The sequence below is a fragment of the Saccopteryx leptura genome, chromosome 5 (assembly GCF_036850995.1).
Source record: "Saccopteryx leptura isolate mSacLep1 chromosome 5, mSacLep1_pri_phased_curated, whole genome shotgun sequence".
Lineage (NCBI taxonomy): Eukaryota > Metazoa > Chordata > Mammalia > Chiroptera > Emballonuridae > Saccopteryx > Saccopteryx leptura.
In genome coordinates, this window is record NC_089507.1 from 211,781,123 (window position 1) to 211,808,020 (window position 26,898).

Here is a 26,898-nt window from a genome sequence, read left to right on the forward strand (position 1 = left end):
GCACATGACCACCTGACTAGTTTCCCCTGCAGTTAGGTATATCTATGAAACTGCCTGCACCCCTTTCTTCTACTTTCCCCATCCTGGGGTTTGGAGCCGAGCTGAGGTACAGACGAGACTCCTTGCACCACGGAGATGAGGGTAATGCTAATGGAATGCCAGAGGGATAGGACAGAAAGAACCCAGGTCCCCAAATCCCCAGACAGAATCCTGAAGGAAGGTCACAGACCAGGCCTGGACCCTACCTATCCCTGAATCATGCATTATATGAGAGAGAAAATTTCACTTTGTTTTAGTCTCTATTTTGAAGGTCTGTATTACAGCGGCGTAGCCTTCCCCAAACCAATATACATTCTTGCTGAATGTCCCCTGCTGACTCACTCCTCACGCCAGGACCTGAAGCCAGGCCTATCTGTGCCACAATGCAAGAGAAAGCGGGTCCTCATTCTACCACAGCACGGATCTGACACTCTATTCTGCCTGATGCCACTAGGCCTCCAGGACTTACCAGCACAAAGGCAACACTGTGGGAGGAGCAGCCTGTCACATCCAATTCACTTGCGGCACAAATTTGTCATTGTTGATGACTTAACTAAAATGGCAGCCTACAGGAAAGCTCAAGGGAGAACTTAAGGAGAGATTTTTAAGAAGCTGTCCCTACCACAGATTGTGCTAATACCAAAAGATAATTCATGGAACTGCTGAGGGGAGGCAAAAGGTTAGAACAGGGGTCCCCAAACTTTTTACACAGGGGCCAGTTCACTGTCCCTCAGACCGTTGGAGGGCCGGACTATAAAAAAAACTATGAACAAATCCCTATGCACACTGCACATATCTTATTTTAAAGTAAAAATACAAAACAGGAACAAATACACTATTTAAAATAAAGAACAAGTAAATTTAAATCAACAAATTGACCAGTATTTCAATGGGAACTATGCTCCTCTCACTGACCACCAATGAAAGAGGTGTCCCTTGCGGAAGTGCGGCGGAGGCCGGATAAATGGCCTCAGGGGGCCGCATGCGGCCCATGGGCCATAGTTTGGGGACCCCTGGGTTAGAACAAGTACTTGATGGGAGCCAGGACCAGAACTCATGGACCCCGGAAACTACGAGAGAGTGGCTGCCCCATTCAAGGGCAGCTGCCCTATTTGGTAAAGAGGGGGTCAGGCCTGACCAGGCAGTGGCGCAGTGAATGGAGCGTTGGACTGGGATGCAGAGGACCCAGGTTCGAGACCCCAAGGTCGCCAGCTTGAGTGCGGGCTCACCTGGTTTGAGCAAGGCTCACCAGTTTGCACCCAAGGTTGCTGGCTCGAGCAAGGGGTTACTCGGTCTGCTGTAGCCCCGCGGTCAAGGCACATATGAGAAAGCAATCAATGAACAACTAAGGTGTCACACAAAAAACTAATGATTGATGCTTCTCATCTCTCTCCGTTCCTGTCTGTCTGTCCCTATCTATCCCTTTCTCTCTGACTCTCTCTGTGTCTCTGTTAAAAAAGAAAAAAAAAAAGACCAGATTCCCTCTGTTACATCTGTCTAAGACTCACTCTTGGTGCTTGTCTCGGTCACATAATACATTTATCTGTCCCACCCTAAAGGCCGGTCCGTGAAAATATTTTCTGACATTAAACCGGTCCGTGGCCCAAAAAAGGTTGGGGACCACTGGGCTAGAGCATAGGCTCACCAGCTTGAGCGCCAGGTCACTGCTTTGAGCCCAAGGTTGCTGGCTTGAGCAAGGGGTCACTGACTCGGCCTGAGACCCCACCCCAGTCAAGGCACATATGAGAAGCACCTAAAGTGATGCAACTATGAGTTTATGCTCGCTCCCTTCTTCTTCTCTCTCTCTCTCTAGGAAAACAAAAATAAACACCAATGACCATTTAAAATGAGTGAATTTATGAAAATATACCTCAATGAAGTTGATTTGTAAAAAATGTTTTATAACTGAGAATCTGATTTTGTAGCTTTCTAGTTTCTCAAAGTTATCCTCCCCCCAGACCATGCCAGACAGACACATCCCCAAAGCTGCAGGTGCCCCACTTACTGCAAGATGCTCATCTTGAGCTGCAGGCCGTGCAAAACCTCAATCACTCTCTGCACATCTCCAAGAAGCTGGTGGGTGGCCACAATCTTCTTGGCATTCTGGTGGGAGTAGTTCTCTTCTAAAAATGCCAGGCCATGCATATGTCCCCTGGTTAACCACTCCTTGTCATACCAGTACTTTAAGCTAGGCCTCTGACCTAAAATAGTAACGAGAGAGTTAATACTTGGCCTGCAGGAAAGCCAGGTTATTTTATCATTGCACAATTAACACATAAAAACTATCAGAAGGACATATTGGTGTGTTCATTTTGTTCATCTATTCATCCAATACGCACTTACTTATTAGCATGTACTGTATTCTGGGCTCTCTACTAGTTGTTGGGGATAAGGTAGTAAGAAATGTAAATTTCCTAATCTAGAAATGGCCAGAGGTGCAGTGGGAATCTAGGTATCTCTTTAAATTTAAATCATTGTCAGCCCTGGCTGGATAGCTCAGTTAGAGCATAGTCCCAATACGCTAAGATGGTTGGGGGTTTGATCCCCGGTCCATACAAGAATCAAACAATGACTCCAGAAATAAGTGGAACAACAGACTGATGTTTCTCTGTCTCAAAATCAGTAAACAAAAAGACTTTTTTAATAAATAAAATAAATCACATCATCCGCTCTCCTGCTTAAACCTGCAGACTGCCCTCTGCACACAGTAGAAACCCAAAGCTCTCCTGACGCTGGCCTACGGAGGCTCGCAGGACAGGCTCCTTTCTGCCCTCCTGGCCCCACCCTTACAGAGGTCTCCTCTTAGTTTACAGAATGCAACAAGTTCTTTCTGGTCTTCGGGTCTCTGCTTTAGCACCCCACTCTATCTAGAGCACTAGTCCCCAAGGTCATTGCAGGACTGGCTCCTTTCCACCTCTCTTCAGAGAGGCCTTTGTCACCCCCAAAATGAGAGCCTCTTCAGTGCCTCCTAGCCATCTCCATCTGATCACTTCTGCCCCCTCACCACTGTCATCCCTACCTACAAGTTATAGTTTACTTGACTTACTCTGACATCTGTTTCTGGCCCCAACTCCACTAAGAGCCAAAAGAATAGAAACCATCTTATTCACAGCTGTATTCCCAGGGTTTGGGGAAAGTAATCGTGAATGAATTTACCAAATGAAAAGAAACCCCTAGTGCCCCTCCAATTGTCAACTACCAGCTTTCTCTTCTTTTCTTTTTAACAACTTTCAGACTGTTCACCCCCCATATCTAAACACCCTGAAATAACCCAGGTAATTCCTATCAAGGTCCCTGGGCTCTTTCTGTCTTTACCAAGACATGTGGTAGAGATGCACCTTAATTCTGTTAAAAACTTTTTTCTCTCTTTTTTTTCTTTTCCAAGTGAGAGGAGAAAAGATAGAGACAGACTCCCGCATGCACCTTTGACAGGGATCCACCCAGCAACCCCCTGTCTGGGGCCAATGCTCTGCCCATCTGGGGCCATGCCTGTAACCAAGCTATTTTTAGCACCTGAGGCAGAGGCTCCACGGAGCCATCCTCAGCATCTGGAACTGATGTACTCGAACCAATCAAAACATGGCTGTGGGAAAGGAAGAGAGTGAGAGAAAGAAGGGGGAGGGGAAGGAATGAGGTGGAGAAGCAGATAGTCGCTCCTCCTACATGCCATGACCAGGAATTGAACCCGGAACATCCACACACCAGGCCAACACTCTACCACTGAACCAACTGGCCAGGGCCTAAAAATATCTTTAAGTAACCTTTAAAGCTGTGTTCTGGCCAACACACTGCCTAGTAACTAGTTCAACTGAATCTACAAATGTGACTGACACCAAGTGTCCAATTCAAGGAGGAACCTATTCAGTCTTAGAAATTAGTGTTATTAAAGTTCAGGTATTTTGTAGGAATTGATGAAAATGGCATATATGATTTCTAAAGAGAAAAGTGGAGGGGAAGAATGAGACAGTGAAGCAGACAGAAGAGATTTTTAAACAGTGCCTTAACAAGCCCAGAGGATGATACATGGGATCTCAGAGGCAGTTGCTGCAGGGGCCCCCTGAACAGGATTCAAAGCAGCACCACCGGTCTTACAAGACAAACATCAGAGACACTGGTTCTCATCTTCCCTCATGTCCCTTCTGGGCCTGTATTTGCTCGTCTGCCAAATGCTGGGACTGAACTAAGTGGTCTCTAAGATCATACCCATCATACCCATCAATATTCTATGACTCACAGACTATTCTCTGGCCATATTCTTTCCTTGAGATAAAGGGGGGAAAAGGGGCAGACTCCTCTTGGTGTATGGCCTAACCTAGCACAAGGAGACGCAATGTCACAACAGCTATTAGGCCCTGAGGGTACCTACCTGCTGGAAAATGGACTGTGGTGGCCAGCCCCGTCCCACACAACCAGCGAAATCAAGAGATTTGGCCCCACAAGCCAGTTCTACCTCCAGCTTGCTTTATGAGATTAGAAAAGTCATTCATATCCATTGGCATCAGTTTCTTTCTCATAAGCAAAAACAGGAGTAGGGGTTCCTACCAGGCCCTCATGGGACTAAAAGGAGTAACAGAAACAAGGTTCTTAAGTATTGTCCAGCTGTACGGGGATCATGGGACTGCAGCTGAGCGGAGATCCTACAGGTGGGAAGGGAGATATCACCATCCTACTGACAGCAAAACAAGAACGACAAATTTATAATCTACCCCCAGACTTCTAGAAGGAGCGCCAACAGCCACAGACCAGCCCATGGCCATGAACTGAAACTAACAGATTTGCTAAGTCAGTGGTCTCCAATCTTTTTTGGGCCACGGACCGGTTTAATGTCAGAAAATATTTTCACGGACCGGCCTTTAGGGTGGGACAGATAAATGTATCACGTGACTGAGACAAGCGTCAAGAGTGAGTCTCAGATGGATGTAACAGAGGGAATCTGGTCATTTTTTAAAAATAAAACATCGTGCCTGACCTGTGGTGGCACAGTGGATAAAGCGTCGACCTGGAACCCTAAGGTCGCTGGTTCGAAACCCCAGGCTTGCCTGGTCAAGGCACATATGGGAGTTGATGCTTCCTGCTCCTCCTCTGTTCTATCTCTCCCCCCCCTCTCTAATAATAAAAATGAATAAATAAAATTAAAAAATAAAAAAATAAAACGTTGTTCAGACTTAAATATAAATAAAACAGAAATAATGTAAGTTATTTATTCTTTCTCTGCGGACCGGTACGAAATGGCCCATGGACCAGTACCAGCCCCTGATCGGGGGTTGGGAACCACTGTACTAAGTAATTACCTCACCGCTTTGGGTGGCAGACAGGCTATTCAAAACCACACGTCCCCTCCCCCAAGGGCGTGTCTCCCTTCCTGTAAGCAATGGAGGGCCGAGGCCACCAGAGGGAGTAGAGACAGAATCCTAACCTGCAACAGCCCCTAAAGGCCCACATCCTCATGACCTCTCAAGAAAAAAAGAGTTCTACAATGGGAACGATACAGGGAAGATTAGCATGGTCCCTCCACAAGGATGACACGCAAATCTGTACAGCATTCCACAGTTTTTATGGAGTTCAGTCATGCAAGATGAGTAAGTTCTGGAGATCTACTATACAAACACTCTGCTCATTTATAAACAACACTGTGCTATACACTCAAAATGGTGAGAGGGTAGATCTCATGTTACATGATTTTTACAATAAAAAAGGAAGAAATTCTAACTCAAGGCCAGCTCTTCCACTAGATGAACCTCTGCACACATGGTCTTGTTTGTACTGCTAAAAAAAAAAAAAAAAAAAAGGCTGGCCACCAGGTGGGTGAGCGACAAAGGCAAGCGGAGTCCAGTGGACACTGAGAGATGAGCCTCGGGATCAGGCGTTACCATCCCTGCCTCCCGAAAGCTCTACCTGGAGGGTCTTGGCAAACGTAACAGGTGTATTTCTCAGGCACATTCTCTTCCAGCAGTCCCATGCAGACCCCATGCTGCCAGCACTGGCACTCTTCACACTGTCAGAATTGGAGAAGCAATAAAAATTAAACGCAGAAGGCATCCTCCGTGCAAAAGAAGACCTGCCTGCGGGGTGGGGGCAGTGGGAGGTGGGAGAGGGGAGAGAGCAACCACACCGGCTTACACAGGCGCTGGGCTGCGGCCATTTATCCAGGACTGCACTAGCCAGCACAGCAGCCACTAGCCACTGCGGCTCTTCACATTTACACGAACAAATTCAGCTTAAAACTTCAGTTCCTTACTCTCACTAGTAACATCTTAAGAACTTAATAGCCACGAGGCTAGCGACTACTAAACAGCACAGATAAAGAGCACTTAGTTTTATTAAACAGTGCTAGTCTCAGAAAATGGCTTTCACTCCCATTTCTAGCAGCATGAACTTTTCTGACCTTTATGACAGAGGAAAAACTGTTCAAGTACTTCGGGGAAGATTAACTTGTAAAGACAGAAATCTGTTTGCATTCTGCCTCAGACATGCATTAACTGGGTGACCTTATAGAGGTCACTTCTCTACCCTGAGATTCAGTTTACCCATCTGCAAAATGGGATATTAACCCTACCAAACCATGTGGGGCTGTTTATGAGAATCACTGGGTCATATATAAAAAGCTCCTATCTTACAACTCGAATGCATTAAGAGCCTATTACACTACTAATGGGTAATCTAATCCACTGTGACACCTCCTGCAGTAACCATGGGCTGGCACTCTGCATGTCTTCTCTCTAAACCTTACCAAAGGTCACACAGCTGAAGAGAACCAAAGGTGGATCAGAACACAAGCCAGGCAAATTGCAAAGGTAGTTCTTTTAACCCCTAAACCCCACTGCCTTCCCTGGTTGAGGAAAGGGGGGTGAGGGAGGAGAGGCAGGGAGAGGCGGGGAGGGGTAGGTAGAGGAGGGGAGGGGCCGGGAGAAGGAGAGGGAGATGAAGGAGGGGCAGAAGTTATGAAGGGAAAGAAAGAAGTAGACAATGGGGTCAGCACTGGGAGACCTGAGGATAACGGGCAAGAGGACTAAGGGCCCAGAGGAGGCCATGGAGAGGAAAAGCAGACGTCAATAGAGATACTAAGATACCAGGCCCTGAAACCTCTATGTACATATAACTACATGGATAGCTCTGGAAAGCAGACAGGGAGCTTCCTCACAGGGCCTTGAGGGTGGGCCACCAGCCAGGGCACAAGGGACTAAAACTCCAAAATTCAGACACTCTTCAGCCATCTGGAGTCAGACAGCCCCCAGCTTGAAGAGGGCTTATCTGGGCTTATATAAACCCTCTAAGAAGCTGATCACTTCAGAATCAACAGGGACAGAGCTGGAAGAGAGACTTCAAATAAGACCTGATCCAGAGACTTCTATCTCCAATGAGGAAACTAAAGCTCAAAGAGCTAGTAAAGAGTGCACAGTGATAAAGATAGTTAGTAGCAGAAAAGAGACTAATAATAAGAATGAAAGTTTCTCACCAATGAGTTTCTAAGTGTCTTTAGAATTAGAATTCACCACAATTGAATCAAATACAGCCCAGCTGAAAATTTCAAAGTAACATTCTTCTTGTGAGTCTGGCTAAAATACATTATTCATTTTTTAAAAGTTTAAATTTAGAAGTGAACAAGAATAACAGAAAAGATAAAATATCTAAGAATAAATCTAAGACTATTTAAGACTATACCTAAAACTATCAAAGAATAAAACATGCAAGAGCTCTATTAAGAAAATTGTAAAATACTATTTGAAGGACACACAGAGACTTCGGTCAATGGCAAGGTGCACCTTATGTCTGGATAGCAACAGTCATTATCATAAAAATGTCATTTCTCCTTGGATTAATTTATAAAAATAACATACTGCCAATAAAATAATAAAGAGCTCTGAAACTAGATATAAGCAGATTCTAAAATTAATAGCCAGGAAATCTGTACAAAAGAACAAAAGAGGTGTACTAGCCCTGCCAGGTATTTAAAGAATATTATAAAGATACAATAATTAAAATTGTATAAGCAACTATATAAAAAGATGGAATAATGGAAAAGAAGAGAAATTCCAGAAAGAGATCCAAATATATACAGAAATAGAGTAAATAAAGGTGACATTTCAATAATGGGGTACAGTGTTGAGACAAATAGGTAGCTATAGCCCTCACTTATACCAGGATAAATTCCAGACATATCAACTATTTTTATGGTTTTAAAAAAATAAATGAGCCTGACCAGGTGGTTGGCGCAGTAAATAGAGTGTTGGACTGGGACGCAGCGCACCCAGGTTCGAGGCCCCAAGGTCGCCAGCTTGAGTGCGGGGTCACTGGCTTGAGCAAGGGGTCAATGGGTCTGCTGTAGCCCCCAGCCAAGGCACATATGAGAAAGCAATCAATGAACAACTAAGGTGAATGAAGAATTGATGCTTCTCTTCTCTCTCCCTTCCTGTCTGTCCCTATCTGTCCCTCTCTCTCTGTCTCACACACACACAAAAGAGGAAACCTCAGAAGTATCCGAAGAAACCATGAGAACTCTTTTATTAACATTTCTATAAACTTTTAAGAACTTCCAATGAGAAAGCAACTGTTATTCAAATCTCAGTTAAAAAGTTCTTTTAAGCCATTAAAGAAAAGTTTAATATATTTGATCTCACAAAAACAAAAAATCGTTAGGGCAATACAGGAGCAGGTTTAAAACCCCAATGTTGACAGCTTGAGCACAGGCTCACCAGCTTGAGTGTGAGGTCACCAGCTTGAGTGTGAAATCATAAACATGACTAATAGGCTATTTTTTTCACTTAAAGAACAAAGGTAAAAAAAAGTTTGACAAGGCCCTGGCTGGTTGGCTCAGTAGTAGAGCGTCGGCCCAGTGTGTAGAAGTCCCAGGTTCGATTTCTGACCAGGGCACACAGGAGAAGCGTCCATCTGCTTCTCTACCCTTCCCCCTCTACTTTCTCTCTATCTCTCTCTTCCCCTCCCACAGCCAAGGCTCAATTGGAGCAAAGTTGGCCTGGGCACTGAGGATGGCCCCATGGCCTCTGCTTCAGGTGCTAGAATGGCTCTGATTGCAGGGAAACAACACCACAGAAGAGCCAAGAATCGCCCCCTGGTGGGCATGCCAGGTGGATCACGGTCAGGCACAGGCTGGAGTCTGTTTGCCTCCCCCCTGCTTCTCACTTTGGAAAAATACCAAAAAATAAGTTTGATAGTACCTTGTACACTTACAAGGGTGCTGGTGAGACTTCTTTGGTACTGCCGCTAGGAAGGGTTTATATAATATTGCTATGACAATATTATGTAAGGCATACTCACACAAAATTGTTCATTACATCAGTTTTTTCTTTCTTTTTCAAAGCGAGAAGAGGGGAGATAGAGAGACAGACTCCCACACACACTCCAACTGACATCCACCCAGCAATCCCCATCTGGGGCCATGCTCACAACTGGCTATTTTCTTAGTGCCTGAGGCAGAGGCTTCACAGAGCTATCTTCAGTGCCAGGGGCCAATGCTCTCAAACCAATGGAGCCATGGCTGCAGGAGAGGGAGAGAAAGGGGGGGAGAAAGACGAGTAGGGGGAGAGAGAGGGGGGAGAGAGAAGAGCAAGAGGGAGGGGTAGAGAAGCAGATGGTTGCTTCTCCTGTGTGCCATGACCAGGAATCAAACCCAGGACATCCACATGCCAGGCCAATGCTCTACCACTGAGCCAATGAGCCAGGACACGTAACTGTGATTAGAAACAATCTAAATGTCTGTCAGTAGGGGAAGGGTTAAATAAATTATCTATCCATTATGCATCCATAAAGAAGACTAGGGAAGACTTTCATGTTTGAAAATGAAGCAATCTTCAACTTATTCGTTGTAACATGGGAGAAAAAAATGATCTTGAAAATACTACATAAAAAATAACATTTGTGTTTTAAAAAAAAGGTTGAACAGCAATGTGAATGTATTCGATGCCTAATCACTTAATGCCACATACTTACAAATGGTTACAATGGTCAATTTTGTCATGTACATTTTACCACAAGATAAGAAAAAAAAAAGAGAGAGAGAAAATGGAAAGAATATATTTGTTATTGCTTATTTAGCCACAGAACAATGTTTATGGAAAGATATACAAAATGGTAAGGGCTGCCTTTAGGGAAGGGTAGTTGACAAATGGAAGTGGGATGAGGGTAAGATTTTTCTCTGTATACCTTTTAGACTTTGAATTATGTGAATACATTAGCTAGCAACAAATAAATATAAATTTTATTTTAAAATTTATTTGTATTGCTTTTTGAGAAACAGAAAGTGAGTGAGAAAGAGAGAGACATCAATTTGTCCTTCCACTTATTTATGCATTCATTGGTTGTTTCTTTTATGTGCAGGGACCAGGGATTGAACCATGACCTGGGTGTATTGGGATAACACTCTAATCAACTGAGCAAAACAGCCAGCCCTTAAAAATTTTTAAACAAAGAAAACTTTAAAAATGGGGTTCTTGTTAAAACTGCTACCCAATTTTTACTGAGGTTTGGCACCTAATATACATTTGTTGCTCTAGGGCAAAGGCTAGCAAACCACAGCTTGCAAGCTAAATCCAGCTGGAGTCCTGTTTTTATAAATAAAGTATTATATGAACACGCTCATTCATTTTACATATTGTCCATGGCTGCTTGGGGCGGAGTTGAGTAGTTGCAACAAAGACCATATGGTCCTGTAGGCCTAAAATATGTGTCACCTGGTCCAATTAGAAATATACTTGGACTAGAATAATTAAAAATTTTTAAATATCAAATTGGCTTTCTGATGCTCATTTTTAATGTGGTAACCGTATTTCTCTAACATTCATATTTATCAAGCAGAATTTTAACATCCCAGTGATTTAATTAGCACTGGTAAATAAAATCAAACCCTAGTCGGATAGCTCAGTTGGTTAGAGCATCATCCAGATATGCAAGGTGGCAAGTTTGATCCCCAGTCAGGGCACACAGAGAAATCAACCATAAACGGAACAACAAATTAATGTTTTTCTCTCTCTCTCACTTCCTCTCTCTAAATCAATCAATAAAAATAAATACTATATTTGAGTAATATTGATATCGATGAAATAATCAAAGAAAATTATTTTTCTAAAATAATGTATTTCATAGAAAAGGAACTCTAAATGTAGTCTAGTATTATACAAATTATCAATGTAAGTTAAACATTTATTTTAAGAATAACTTATTTGAACTGTCCTAGATGATGAACACACTTAAAACTAGAAGATGACCCTGACCTGTGGTGGCGCAGTGGATAAAGCAACGACCTGGAATGCTGAGGTCGCCAGTTCAAAACCCCAGGCTTGCCTGGTCAAGGCACATGTGGGAGTTGATGCTTCTTGCTCCCCCCCTTCTCTCTCTCTCCTCTCTCTAAAATGAAAAAATAAAAATCTAAAACAAAACAAAAAAACTAGATGATGAATACATTTTAGAAGCTTAAAATGTATTCGTTCCAGTTACCTCCCTCTAAATTTATGTATGTCTTTTTCTAAAAGTTCCTAAGTGGAAAGGTACATCACTTATAATGACTGAAAGTCAGAAACTGTCCCTCTGTGACACAAAGCTAGCTGGATACCCAGGGGGGTTCTGAAGGGCTCTGAAGTGAGCTTATCGTCACCACAATGCCAGACAGGAAGCCACAGTGCTGAGCTGGGGGGGTGGGGGAGGGTGTCATGTAAAGCTTGGGAAGCAGGGGATGGAAGTTAGTTCCGGACTCTGCATTATAACAGCTGGTGTGCCTCAATAGCTCCGAATTTAGTTTCTTCAAATAGCACAGAATGGCACATCAACCTCTACCCCCCAAACACCTCATAATCCTTGTTACTCATAGAAAAATCAATGGAGAAAGGATTACAGTGGAGCAGCACTATGTTGCATACTGATTAGTTAGAATAGCCTTGCCAGAGGAGCCTTCATTACTCATCCACTAGAGATTCAATGGACAAATGAGGACCAAATCAGACTTCGAAGGCCCAGAACTGGCACACATCCAGAGAAATGAGACAAAAACCAACAATCACTACCATCCTTTTAAAATCAAACTTTTAAAAAAAATGCATACTCAAATATGTTTCAAGCTTAATGTTAGGACAACAAAGCCCAACAGTACACATAATTCTGTACTGCTAGGCTAGCTCAGTATTTATGATGTTGTTCTTGGAACAAAGCTTTTCTTCTCATCTCTGATTAAGCAAACTGACTACACAGCATGTAGTTCAGGAAAAGTCACCCATATAAAAGACCACGTGCATCAGACTTGTCTCACAAAAGAGAAAAACAATTGAGCCACTAAAATGCTCCAAGTCAGCAACTGTCACTTATAACCCTGAGTGCATACCAGATTTAATGGGAAGAGGCCCATCATTCACATTTCTGAACTTCAAAGTGAAGATTATCCATTTTGAACTTTCTAAACTATTGCTTTTAACTTACATATTTTGGGATTCTGTGAGAGAGTTCATTAGGAAAAGGGGTTCTGATGCCCAAAAAGTTCGAAAACCACTGACCTAAGACATACTTAAGGTCATAAATATCAGGCAGTATTTGAGAGCATCCGTGTGTCCTGAATTCCCAGAGATTATCATAAAGACTATTCGAAAGGGAAGAAACTCCCAAAGAATACTAACCAAAATAACCATGACCAACTTAGAAACACTCAGGTTCCCTGGACAGCCAGGCAGCTGCCAAGCCATGCAAGTATTTATGACAGCCCGTGGAGTCAGCCAGACAGGAGCCATCTCTCCCAGCACTGTAATTAGGAGCAAGAGAAGGACCAGAGGCAAGCAGGTGCTGGCCAGTGATGGTCTCCCCAAGCAGGCAGGGAGGCACCCCACAGGCATACCAGAGATGAAAATGACAGAAGTGTCAGGAAAATAAAGAACAAGAAACAGACAAGCCAAAGAACTGGCCTCCATTTCTCAGGCCATAAAGAAAATTTATCTGAGAGGAGGTATGGGTCCACAGGAAGATTAACTACCATTTCAGAAATCTGGGTCCCGGCCCTGGCCGGTTGGCTCAGCGGTAGAGCGTCGGCCTAGCGTGCGGAGGACCCGGGTTCGATTCCCGGCCAGGGCACATAGGAGAAGCGCCCATTTGCTTCTCCACCCCTCCGCCGCGCTTTCCTCTCTGTCTCTCTCTTCCCCTCCCGCAGCCAAGGCTCCATTGGAGCAAAAGATGGCCCGGGCGCTGGGCATGGCTCTGTGGCCTCTGCCTCAGGCGCTAGAGTGGCTCTGGTCGCAATATGGCGACGCCCAGGATGGGCAGAGCATCGCCCCCTGGGGGGCAGAGCACCGCCCCTGGTGGGTGTGCCGGGTGGATCCCGGTCGGGCGCATGCGGGAGTCTGTCTGACTGTCTCTCCCTGTTTCCAGCTTCAGAAAAATGAAAAAAAAAAAAAAAAAAAAAAAAAAAAAAAAAAAAAAAGAAATCTGGGTCCCTGCTGCTCAAATCCTCAGTGTGACCACAGGCAAGGCCCTTTCCATTTGTGGGTCCCAGCTGCCCCAAGCAGATCATGAGAGGTTTACACACAACGAGCCCTCAACTCCTGGCTTCTCCTATGAACAGGCTATCTACACCAGCCCACGATTCAGGAAGCTAAACCAGAAGGCAAAGCTCGATCTGCTGCTGATACTGCCCAGCTGGGGCTTCAGACATGACTTATTTTGCCGGCCTCTAACTGTAGTCCCTCAAAATTCCCTTCAAAGACCAGCTTGTGCTTCTCTATACCTGTCTCCTGGGAGCACTACCCACCTGAATCATAAAGTCATTTTCTTCCTGAACCTCACAGATGCAGCGGACCACTTCAAAATCATAGCGGTCATCCCCATCGAGTTCCTCATCTGGGTTGGTGGTCACATCGATGTCTTGACCATACTCCTCATCGCTCCACAGAAAGCTCTCAGAAGAGGACTCACTCAAATTATCCTCCTCTGAGAGGAAAGGGAAAACAACAGTCACTGTTTTAAATTGCTATACAATTTTTTAAAAACTAGATTGTCAAGAGTAACAGCCCAAATGATGTAAGCTGCCTAGCAGTGAACTAAACACCATTTCCTCATTTTACTGAAAGAGAGGCCCAAGGTAAATGGCTGCCCAAGGTCACAGACCTCATTGGTGGAGAAGCTGCAACTCCGCATGAACCACAACCGTCCCTAATGAGTCACACATGTTCCTCACCTCACCCCATCCAGCTAGGACCTGGCTTACAGTAAAGCCTGGATCCAGAGCCACCTTTAAAACTCTGTAGACAGTGGGAAACGAAGAAGGGGCAGATTCCAGGGATAATCAGAACTAAAATCACTAGGTCTCGGAGCCTAATTATGACTAATAATAATTAGTTCTAATCACAGCTAACCTTTACCAATCACTCCAGACATGTTCTAAGTACTTTCAACATATTAACTCCTTTTAACTCACAATCACCCTACAAGTTGGAGAAGGGGAGCCTTCAAGGTTGACTCAGTTTCCCTGAGCAGCCAGGTTAGATGTAGAGGCCATCAAATGGAGGAATGGCCCTGACCAGTTAGCTCAGTTGGTTAGAGCATCATCCTGGTATGTCAAGGCTGTGGGTTCAATTCCCGGTCGGCACAAACAAGAATCCACCAAAGAATTCTTAAGTAAGTGAAAAAACAAATCAGTTTCTCTCTCTTTCTCTCTCTCTCTCTCTCTCTCTCTCTCTCTCTCTCTTTAAAATCAATTTACAGCCTGACTGGGCGGTAGCGCAGTGGATAGAGTGTCAGACTGGGATGCGGAGGACCCAGGTTCAAGACCCTGAGGTCGCCAGCTTAAGCACAGGCTCATCTGGTTTGAGCAGGGCTCACCAGCTTGGACCCAAGGTCGCTGGCTCAAGCAAGGGGTTACTTGGTCTGCTGTAGCCCCCTCGTAAAGGCACATATGAGAAAGCAATCAGTGAACAACTAAGGTGCCGCAATAAAGAATTGATGCTTCTCATCTCTCTCCCTTCCTATCTGTCCCTCTTTCTGATTCTCTTTGTCACAAAATAAATAAATAAAATTAAAATGCTTAAAAAATAATAAATAAATAAATAAAACCAATTTACAAAAAACTTTTTAAAAAAGATTCTAAGAAAAGTAGCTAAAACTATAGGTATTTTACAATAAAAATGATATTGGCTTGCACAAAGTAGGAACTCAATAAATATTCATTAAATAGTTGAATAATTTGGCGCAGTGGATAGAGAGTCGGACTGGGATGTGGAAGGATCCAGGTTCGAGACCCCGAGGACGCCAGCTTGAGCGCGGGCTCATCTGGTTTGAGCAAAGCTCACCAGCTTGGACCCAAGGTCACTGGCTCAAGCAAGGGGTTACTTGGTCTGCTGAAGGCCCACAGTCAAGGCACATATGAGAAAGCAATCAATGAACAACTAAGGTTTAAAAACAAAAAACTGATGATTGATGCTTCTCATCTCTCTCCATTCCTGTCTGTCTGTCCCTGTCTATCCCTCTCTCTGACTCTCTGTCTCTGTAAAAAAATAAAAAAATAAAAAAATAGTTGAATAAATTAATGAAATATTAGAAGTGAGGAGAATATGTTGCTTTAAAGCACAACTGAAATATTATCCAATTTTCCACTTTTAAAGTATATCTTTAGTGAAAATATTCAGTATATTTTCTGATGTGATCATTCTCTTAAAGTGTGAAATAAATATCTAGATTGAAAAAAACAGATTCAGATTCAGAAATATAATTTCCTCCATGTCTTAGTTTGGGCTGCTATAACAAAGTATCGTGGACTTGGTGGTTTCTAAACAACAGAAAAAAATAAATTCATGGAGGAATGCGGGGCAGGGACGCAAGGGGATGGGGGACAAGGGGTTTGGTTATAACACACTGGCTTGGAGGCACCTGAGAGACATCAACTAGACCGCAGTTGGAAAGAAGGGAAGTTCAAGGAAGACACAACCAATGACCTTTGCTTCATATAATGTATATACTTATTTTAAAAATACAGGAGATTATACTTGCAGAGGGCCTGGGGAGCAGATTATAGTATCACGTAAATCCAGCCTTCTCAGACTACAGTGCTATACAAATGGCCAAGCCAGCTGAGAGCCTCCTTACCAGATACTTTCACTTTCCCTTTGTGGTTTCCAGATTCAGAACCAGGGAGCTGTGGGCTCATGTGGACCCCAGGCTTGTGTGAGGACCCACATCTGGTGACAGCAAATGTCTTGGGTGGAGAAGGTTCCTGGGAGGTGTCACTGATCTCCTCACCGCAGGGGCATTCTGAAAGAATAAGGTCAAAGAGGAATCAGCATCCCCAGACATCATCAGGGCATTCCAGAATGAACCCCATCCACCCAATAGCTCTACTGTCCAAATAATGGAAAGGCTCGGGAGCAAGTCCACTACAAAGGGGTGTGGAGGAGAGATTTAGGGATTCATTCCTCTGCCCACCTCTGAGAACCTCAAAACCAACAGCTTCCTTGTCATTATCACCCTTCTTCCCTGAGCGTTTCGTGTGTGTGTGTGTGTGTGTGTGTGTGTGTGTGTGTGTGTGTGTCTCAGAGACAGAGTCAGAGAGAGGAACAGATAGGGACAGACAGGAAGGGAGAGAGATGAGAAACGTCCCTGAGCGTTTCTGACATGATTGTTTTTCCTAAACCAGAAGATACCACTGAAAATAAAATGTGGCAGCACTTTAGCTCCCAAAACTGATTTTCTTTTAAAAATTAACATTTTTGTGAGGGCTAGACATATACTTTTCAAGAAGTGAATGCTTTTCTGAAAGGGTTGAGAAATGTTTCGAGTTGTGTCTAAAAACAAACCTAGTCCTTTATCTGCATGTCCTCTGCTACTATGATGCGTTCTGATGCCCCACCCTGTGGCAGGGCACACTGGCCAATGAAGCAAGGGGGAGGGCCTTCCTAAAGGCCACTGTAGCCCCGTAACTCCCAGGGGAGTGGGCTCCCTCCCTGGCCAGGGCTGTGCCCACTGCTCCAGTGGAGCCTGCTGGCCCCTCCTCTCCTCCGTGCTGGCTCCAAGGCCAGGGGGGCGAGATAGCATCTCCTCAGCACACACATTGTAAAGAAACCCAAGTGAAACACCCCACAGGAAAAATTACCAGGTTTGGTTTTCTTTTTCTTTTTCTTTTTCTTCTTTGGTTTCACTCTCACAAACTCTTTGAATTTCTTCTCTTTGTTCTTTTCCTTGTCTTTTGCAGCTAGAATTAAATATAAGTGTAAGTATCGACATCCTAACATTCTGGTTTCAACTCTGGGATGTTTATTCTTAAGTTAGTAAGCACGTCCACTGTGAAGAACTGAAGTGGGTGGTAGAACAGAATTCTGGGTCTGCTCTGCCCAGGCGGTCACCTTCCACCCCTCAGGGTTCTGGAGTCCCTTCCCCATCAGGGAGCCTTTTGTCCTGGGGCCAGCAAACCACAGGCCTCTGTTATTGTAAGTAAGTTTTATTAAAGCACATCATGCTTATTCATTACATGTTGACCATGGTCGCTTTCATGCTTCAACAACCTGGCTCACAGAAACCTTTGGCCCCTAAAGCTGAAAATATTTATTGTCGGTCCTTTCCAGAAAAAAGTTCATTGACCTTACTTAGATCAATGCTCCTCAACACTGGCTACATCCTGCAATCACCAGGGAAAATAAAAGTGAATGCCCAGGTCCCACCCACACAGATTCTGATTTTACTGGCTTGAGGAGTGACCTGGGTGACAGGATGACAGGATTTTGTTTGATATATTTTTTTCCTTTTACAAAACATAAAATTCGCATAAAGTGAACAATGTAATTGCTTCTCAGCCTTTTGGCTAAGATCAAGTGTAAAAATAAAGAACTCACACCTTCCAAATACTACAACTTCATTCTTGGTTACTCTTCACAGCAAAACTCCTTTTCAAGCATGACTGGCAGTGGCACAGTGAATTGAGCACAGGCCTGGGACGCTGAGGGCCCTGGTTCAGAACCCCAAGGTGGCCAGCTAGAACATGGGCTCATCGGCTTGAATGTGGGCTTACCACCTTAAGCACAGGGTCATGGGTCTCTGGCTAGAGCCCAAAGGTCACTGGCTTGAGCAAGGGGTCACTGGCTCGGCTTAAGCCTCTCGGTCAAGGCACATATGAGAAACAATAAAAAAAGACAAAAAAGACTAAACTGAAGCAACTAGGAGTTGATGCTTCTGATCTCTCTCCCTTTTTGTCTTTGTCTCTCTCTAAAAACAAACAAAAATTTCTTTTTGATAATCCTTGTCCAAACTTTTTATCCCCACTCAACACTCCTACTCAACACTCCTACTCAACATCGTATCAGACATCTTAGACAATACAATAAGGAAATAAAATACAGATTGAAAAGGGAAGAAATAAAACTCTGTTTGCAGAGACATCATTGTCTATATAGAAAATCCCAAAGAACTGACAAGAGACCAAAAAACACAAAACAAAACATAACCGTGAGTATAGCAAGGTTGCAAAAGACAAGGTTAATATACAAAAGTCCACTGCTTTCCCATACATTAAAAATGAACAACTAGAATTAGAAGCCAGTAAATAGCACGGAGGTCTGTATGTCTCCACTGGAGTTGAAATAAGAATTAGGTTGAGGGAACAGTGATGATGCGGGCTAGTGGTAGATCATGAACGCGCCCGATCTTGGCTGGTCTCAGAAGCTGAGCAGGGTCAGGTCTGGACAAGAGGAAGCTGGCCTTTACCATGAGTGACTTAGGAGGCTATTGAAAGGAAGGACTACTATGATTGGATGTACCTTCACCCACACACATACAGAACTGTTGCCCAATTCAGTTTTTAATTTGTAAATTCTGGTTAAAATGACCTCCAAACTGAAGTAAACATAATTATTAGTTTAGTGAAATGGCAACAGCAATATCCCCAATCAGCAGCAGAATTGGCTGAAGAAGAGGTATTACCTAGGTACTAGATCCTTGACATAGACTGGTCAAGATGCAGGGTGTAAACTGCTAAAATCCCAGGCATACCCAGTTAGTACCCAAGTACCAGAGTTCCTCTTTTGGGATTTAACCAGACCAGACCAACACCTGCTTTCTGTGTCAGAAAGGCAAGCACTGTGACCTCCATGTTACAGACCCACACACAACGATAACACTTACTTGGCGAACTGGCAGAGACGCGCTTCCTGGTCAGGCCCTCCTGGCTGGTCTTGTCTGAGGCTGAAGAGCCCCTTGTTTGGACATGCCTCTTCCCTGGGCTCTCCTCCGGCTCTGGGGACTTCTCCATTCCATGGAAATACTTCATGTGATAGTGCAGCAGTTTGGCTTTGCGGAAAAATTTTAAACAATCCACAACCTTGCACCTAAATTTGTGGTCTAGGTCGACAGTCAGTGCTTTAGATGTCACGAAATCTTCTGTTTTCTTTAAAGTATTTGTTACTAAAAAAACAAAGACAACAAAGCTGTGCTTATCCTAGTTGTTACAATATACACATGAACACATGGCAATGGAACAAGAAAGAGTAGAATGCATCTGTAGCTGGAAACCTAGATCAGACTGCCATCACCTCCCAAAGATCCTTGTTTAGAGAGAAGGAATACACCTTTAGGGTAAACAACAGAGTACTCAATTGTGATTCACCTTCTGAAAGAAGAAATCAACATGTTTGTTTGTTTTTCTGAAGCTGCCCTAGAAGTTCTCAGGATTTCAGACTTTGGGGAAATCCTAAAAACAAAAATCAGGATTCCAACCCAGCACTTGTTATTCATAATTTGGACCAGATTCAAACTCCTCACCATTCCAGTAGCTCTGTGTGTGGACAGAACTAGGGATATTTTCATGGGATCTCTTTACAAACCGAAGGGATCTTAAAACAATTTTAGCACAAGAAGACTATAACTGCTACAAAGGTTTTAGTTTTGATCATTTCTGAGATTTCACTACTATGTACTTGGTTTCATCAAAAGGACTCTTACAGACTATAAAAAAAAACAAATAACCAACTGAATGGGGCTGGAAGGCATGAAGAGAACTTGGGTTTGAAACTTCCAGAACCAAACAAAAGGCAATGGTCTGTCATTTATCAATGACAAAAAGTAAAGCTGTCACAAGGCCTTCATGTGTGTTAGAAAATCAGTTTCGTGAAGACTCCCTTCACAGTGCCCTCACTCAAATAAGAGCAATAACCTTATTAAATTCAAGTCACTCCTCTACAGAATGGGGAACCCACAAATATGCTTTCTTGAGTAAAAGTTTTCCTAAATGCAATGATACAAGCTTCATTAGAAGCAGGTAGTGTGCTGAAACTTTGGTAAATATTATGATTACTTTTTGAAGTACTTTCTATACTCAAAATAATACTAGGGTATGACTGCAAAAGTAGTAGGCTTAGAGAGAGAGTAAGGGAAAGAGAGAGACAGGAAGGGAGAGAGATGAGAAGCATCAACTCATATACAGTTGCAGCACCTTAGTTGTTTATTGCTTTCTCATATGTACCTTGACCGGGGGGCTCCAGCCAAGCCAGTGACCCCTTACTCAAGCCAGCGACCTTGGGTTCAAGCCAAAGACCTTGGGCTTCAAGACAGTGACCTTTGGGCTCAAGCCAGTGACCATGGAGTCATGTTTATAATCTCATGCTCAAGCCGACAACCCCATGCTCAAGCCAGATGAGCCCACACTCAGCCAGCGGCCTTGGAGTTTCAAACCTGGGTCCTCAGCGTCCCAGGCCAACATTATCCACTGCACCACTGCCTGGTCAGGCAAAAATAGTAGGCTCGAGCCTGGCCTGTGGTGGTGCAGTGGATAAAGCATTGACCTAGAATGCTGAGGTCACCAGTTTAAAATCCCCGGGAGCAACTAAGATTAATGCTTTCCAGGCTTCCCTCCCTTTCTCTCTCTCTCTCTCTCTCTCTCTCTCTCTCTCTCTCCCTCTCTCCAAAAACCTCAATAAATAAAATCTCAAAAAACAAATAATAGTAGGCTTGATGATGTGATGGATGCTGTTATATAAACAATGTAAACAAGTAAAAAATTACACACACACCCTCACACACCTAAACGCAGAACACATTAAAATCACTTTCTATCCCTAACAAGAGAGGTAAGAAAGAATTCCAATCAGTTGAATGCAGTTAAAAGAAGAAAAAGTAATGTAAGATAAAATGAAATATGTCTCAGACTAATACTATGGGACAGCAATTTTCAACCAATGTGCCACAAGCATTTTTAAAACATGCAATACTTAATTATTTAGTAAGGGGAACTCACCTCGTTTCCTAGATTGTCAAATTAAAAAATGAAAAAACCAACACAACAAAAGCCATCTGGTGTGAACGAGTCAAAATTATACCTATTTTTTTTGGTCAGATTAGCAAAAATACATACATAATATCTTTTGGTGTGCTGAAGAACTTTAATGATTAGTCTGCATGTGCTATGAGATGAAAAAGGTTGAAAATCACTGGTATTGGACAAACATGTCATTAGAGAAATAAAAACCTCCATCTAATATATTCTAAAATTCTTTCTTAAAACCAAATACAAATGGTTTCTTTCCAATTTCCTCCTCTTGGGCCTCTTAAGTTGAATTTGCCATTTTTATAGAAATAAAAAGGTTAAATATTGGCCATTTTATAACCTAATGATTTCTTTTCTATTTGACAGTATTTCAAAAATCATTCCAGATAACTCCATGAGTCCATGTGGATAAAAATAAATACAATAAATAAAGAAGGGAAAGTTCTTTCTTACAATAGAATACAAATTAATAAATGTAGAAGGAATGATGAGAGTTAGAAATGACCATTTGGCAACCATCATGTTAATTCAGCCAAGAAATATCAATAATATTAAAATAGGATGTGAACATTTAATAAAGAAAGAAGAGCCTGACCAGGCGGTGGCGCAGTGGATAGAGCGTTGGACTGGGATGCAGAGGACCCAAGTTCCAGACCCCGAGGTCACCAGCTTGAGCACGAGCTCATCTGGCTTGAGCAAAAAAAAGCTCACCAGCTTGAACCCAAGGTGGCTCCAGCAAGGGGTTACTCAGTCTGCTGAAGGCCCGCGGCCAAGGCACATATGAGAAAGCAATCAATGAACTAAAGTGTCACAACGAAAAACTGATGATTGATGCTTCTCATCTCTCTCCTTTCCTGTCTGTCTGTCCCTATCTATCCCTCTTTCTGTTCCTGTAAAAAAAAAAAAAAAAAAAAAAAAAAAAAGGAGATATTTACAGTGTCAAAGTATTCTCACAAAAAAATTTTTAATTATAAAAGGAAAAATAATAGCTTTACAGTAGAGAAACCTGGTAGCTACTACCTTAACCAAGTGACTAAAGTTAACATCACCAATAAATGAAACAAACAGATACTGTGTTTTTCCTGATATAAGCCGCTTGAAAAGGATGTATTTCTGCTAAAAGTGTATAACCTAAATCTAATCATAATGACACATCAGAAAATACTAAATTGAGGAATATCATACCTTCAGAAATGTCAAGGTCATAAAAGACAAAGACTGAAGAATTGTTTCAGATGAAAGGAGACTAAAAGAAATGACAATTAAATCGAATGAGTCATCCAGAATTAGATCCTGATCAGAAATATTTTTCCCAATTTTACTATAAAGGACATTATAATAACAATTGATAATGTTTGAATAAGGTCCTGATTTTGATAACTGCATTGTAGTAATATAAAAGAACATCCTTGTTTTTAGAAAATATGTACTGAGGTACTCAGGGGTAAAGGACTATAACTTCTTTGCAAACAATTCAGAAAAAAAACACTTTAAAAAACAGAATACTAAAGCAAATGTAATAAATTGCTAACACGTGGGGAATCTGGCTGAAGACACACATACTTACTACATACTTTGTCTTATTGAGCTTTGCTTTATTGCATATCACAGATGTCATTTTTTTAAGAAACTGAAGTCAAGACTCTTCACAAGCAAAGATCACAACTCTCTTTATTGCTATACTTGCTGTATTTCAGTGGCCTGTAACCAAACCTCAATATCTCCAAGGTATGCCTGTATAGAAATTCTTTGTACAGGGATTGGTTAGAGCAGTGGTTCCCAACCCCTGGGCCGCGGACCGGAACCGGTCCCTGGGCCATTTGGTATCGGGCCGCAGAGAAAGAATAAATAACTTACATTATTTCCGTTTTATTTATATTTAAGTCTGAACGATGTTTATATTTTAAAAATGACCAGATTCCCTCTGTTACATCCATCTAAGACTCACTCTTGACGCTTGTCTCGGTCACATGATACATTTATCTGTCCCACCCTAAAGGCCGGTCTGTGAAAATATTTTCTGACATTAAACCAGTCCATGGCCCAAAAAAGGTGGGGACTACTGGGTTAGAGCGTCACCCAAAAAAACCAAGGTTGCATGTTTCATTCCCAGTCAGGGCACATAAAGGAAGCCACCAATAAATGCACAACTAAGTGGTGGAACAAGAAATCAATCAATAATAATTTTTAAAATATTTTTTAAAACTGAAAACAGGGAAAATATATATGCACAAATAATACTTTGAGGCCACAAAATATGTAAATAGGAGGAAAGTAACCTTGCCAAGCCTATCCCCTGGACTGCAAATCTTCACACTTAGCCTTCACCAAAATCACTGAGCATTTATTCCACAAGATGGCAGAGCTGCCCCAAATGCCAGAGCTGAATTGGGAGCAGCTAATCCGCTCTTCTGCTCTAGACTAGACTCATTGCCTTCCCCAGCTCCTCCTTCTGCTGCCCAAGAGCCTCCTTCACACTGACTTCTCAGACTGTGACTCTCCCAGGTTAGAAATTCCAAGCCTGGCAAAAGCCCAGGACAGCATTCACTAAACAATGACTAACAACAGCAGCATCTTGGCCTAAGGGACCTTGCTAGATGTTTCTTTTTTTTTTTTAACAGAGACAGACAGACAGGAACAGAGAGAGATGAGAAGCACCAATCATCAGTTTTTTGTTGCGACACTTTAGTTGTTCATTGCTTGCTTTCTCATATGTGCCTTGACCATAGGCTTTCAGCAGACCAAGTAACCCCTTGCTCAAGCCAGCGACCTTGGGTCCAAGCTAGTGAGCTTTGCTCAAACCAGGTGAGCCCGCGCTCAAGCCAGCGACCTTGGGGTCTCGAACCTGGGTCCTCCGCATCCCAGTTCGATGCTCTATCCACTGCGCCACCACCTGGTCAGGCTAGATGTTTCTGATAATGATACTGCCCTCCTTCCTGCTTACTTACATAACATATTCTTGGTGAATGAGTTCTAAACAACCCCCCTCTCTCTGAGCAACCTTTCTGGATTGTTCTGTACTCACCACTAAGCCCTGTTCCAAAAGGAACACCAGGAACACCATTCACTTTCCAGATCAAATTAAAGAACAGCTCCCTCAAAGCATTCCAAAGGTACCACCGTGTCTGGAGCTATCATCACTTATACCACATACTGCTCTTCAAGGCTGTCCCCCCTACTAAATAAGTCTCTTACCCAGAGTATACACATGGCTTTAATGAGCACCCTCAAGAGCAGTGGGTGCTGCATCACACACTGTGCAACTTCCCTAAGGCAAGAGCTTAATTCACACAGTAGCTAGCATCTCATCAGATGGCATTAGGCACTCATTTGGAAGATAAGAGTCACAGACTATGTATCACACCAGCCACCTGGGAAGTGTACAACTTTGCTAAGTCATTCCTTGGCAAGTATTAGGCTCTTTGCCTATAAAACAGGGAGAATAAATAATGAAAAATTAGAAACAACTTAAACATTTTTCAGCAGGAAACAGTTAAATAAATTATTAAATAGCAATACAATAAAATAAATTATGTGCAATTATGAATAGAGATATGAACTAATACGGAAGCATACCATAAATAAAACAGGCAAGTAGGCCCTGGCCAGTTGGCTCAGTGGTAGAGCGTCGGCCTGGCATGCAGAAGTCCCGGGTTCGATTCACAGCCAGGGCACACAGGAGAAGCGCCCATCTGCTTCTCCACCCCTCCCCCTCTCCTTCCTCTCTGTCTCTCTCTTCCCCTGCCGCAGCCGAGGCTCCACTGGAGCAAAGATGGCCCGGGCGCCGGGGATGGCTCCTCGGCCTCTGCCCCAGGTGCTAGAGTGGCTCTGGTCGCAACAGAGCGACGCCCCGGAGGGGCAGAGCATTGCCCCCTGGTGGGCAGAGCATCACCCTCTGGTGGGCGTGCCGGGTGGATCCCGGTCGGGCGCATGCGGGAGTCTGACTGTCTCTGCCCGTTTCCGGCTTCAGAAAAATACAGAAAAAAAATAATAATAAAATAAAATAGGCAAGTCACTGAATAACACAAATATATGATTCTATAATTGTGTTTGTTTAAAGCTACATGTGTATATACATGTTTGTATGTGCACAGAACTGTGTCTGGAAGGATGGAAAGCCACACACCAAATTGTACCATAGTTCTTTCTAAAGTGGGACAGCTATAAAGGAAGGGCATATTTTTCTTTTACTTGGTTTTAATATATCGGGTTTGAAATTTATAGAAAAATAAAACAAAATGACTAAAAAGCACTTTTTAAAAGAGGTTCAAGCCTGACCAGGCAGTGGCGCAGTGGATAGAGCGTCGGACTGGGATGCAGAGGACCCAGGTTCGAGACCCCGAGGTCGCCAGCTTGAGCGTGGGCTCATCTGGTTTGAGCAAAAGCTCACCAGCTTGAACCCAAGGTCGCTGGCTCCAGCAAGGGGCTACTCGGTCTGCTGAAGGCCCACGGTCAAAGCACATATGAGAAAGCAATCAATGAACAACTAAGGTGTTGCAACGCGCGATGAAAAACTAATGATTGATGCTTCTCATCTCTCTCTGTTCCTGTCTGTCCCTGTCTATCCCTCTCTCTGACTCACTCTCTGTCTCTGTAAAAAAATAAAATAAAATAAAAAAATAAAAAAAATAAAAAAAAAAGAGGTTCAAGATGCCTTAATTCAGAAAGTGTGAAAATTCATCAGGAACTAGTACTTATAAAGAATTAGCATTCTGATTGTAAACAATTTTTTTTTTTTTTTTTTTTTACAGAGACAGAGAGAGGGATAGACAGGGACAGACAGGAACGAAGAGCAATGAGAAGCATCAATCATTAGTTTTTTGTTGCGCATTGCAACACCTTAGTTGTTCATTGATAGTTTTCTCATATGTGCCTTGACCGTGGGGCTACAGCAGACCGAGTGACCCCTTGCTCAAGCCAGCGGCCTTGGGTCCAAGCTGGTCAGCTTTGCTCAAACCAGATGAGCCTGCGCTCAAGCTGGCGACCTCGGGGTCTTGAACCTGGGTCCTCCGCATCCCAGTCCGACGATCTATCCACTGCGCCACCGCCTGGTCAGGCTTAATGTTGGTTAGAGCCGGACTGGGATGCGGCATATAACTGCTGTGCCTGCACAACAGCGAGCAGCCATGTGGCTAGAGCAGAATCTAAGGGAGGAAAGCTGAGTGGGAGCGGGAGGAGGGGCCTGGGAAAGCAGGCCCCCTGCCAGCCAGCCTGAGGAACTAGTGGGACATTTGTGACCCAATACCAACAGTCTGGGTGGTGGGAGACATGAATGGTACCTTTATTATTCTTGTACTTTTCTGGATTGAAATGTATGGATATAAAAAAAGCAAATTAGTCCTGGTGGATAGTTCGGTTGGTTAGAGCATCGTCTGGAAGCGCAGAGGTTGCGGGTTTGATACCTTGTCAGGGCACATGGAGGAACAGATCAATGTTCCTGTCTCTCTCTCGCTTTGTCTTTCTCTCTCTCTCTCTCTCTCTCTTTCCCTTCTTCTCTCACTAAAATCAGTAAATTTAAAAAAATTTTTAAGGCCCTGGCCGGTTGGCTCAGTGGTAGAGCGTCGGCCTGGCGTGCAGAAGTCCCGGGTTCGATTCACGGACAGGGCACACAGGAGAAGCGCCCATCTGCT

The 26,898-nt window shown here is 43.4% G+C and overlaps 1 protein-coding gene and 1 non-coding gene across 4 annotated transcripts in view; one reads left to right on the forward strand and one right to left on the reverse strand.

Moving 5' to 3' along the window:
- Positions 1-26,898, reverse strand: part of PHF20 (PHD finger protein 20) — an 88,624-nt gene that overhangs the window by 11,761 nt on the left and 49,965 nt on the right. For 2 of the 3 annotated variants that reach the window (XM_066383977.1, XM_066383974.1), the window contains exons 9-14: positions 19,132-19,410; positions 17,111-17,209; positions 16,108-16,272; positions 13,778-13,956; positions 5,935-6,034; positions 2,045-2,240 (exon numbers count right to left, since the gene is read on the reverse strand). In XM_066383977.1, the coding sequence (XP_066240074.1) occupies positions 2,045-2,240; positions 5,935-6,034; positions 13,778-13,956; positions 16,108-16,272; positions 17,111-17,209; positions 19,132-19,410 (1,018 nt within the window). The remainder of the gene's footprint in view (positions 1-2,044; positions 2,241-5,934; positions 6,035-13,777; positions 13,957-16,107; positions 16,273-17,110; positions 17,210-19,131; positions 19,411-26,898) is intronic. The other variant, XM_066383978.1, reaches the window with a different exon arrangement.
- Positions 5,491-5,593, forward strand: LOC136407306 (U6 spliceosomal RNA). Its single transcript, XR_010751859.1, has one exon. It is a non-coding gene; the product is annotated as a U6 spliceosomal RNA (small nuclear RNA).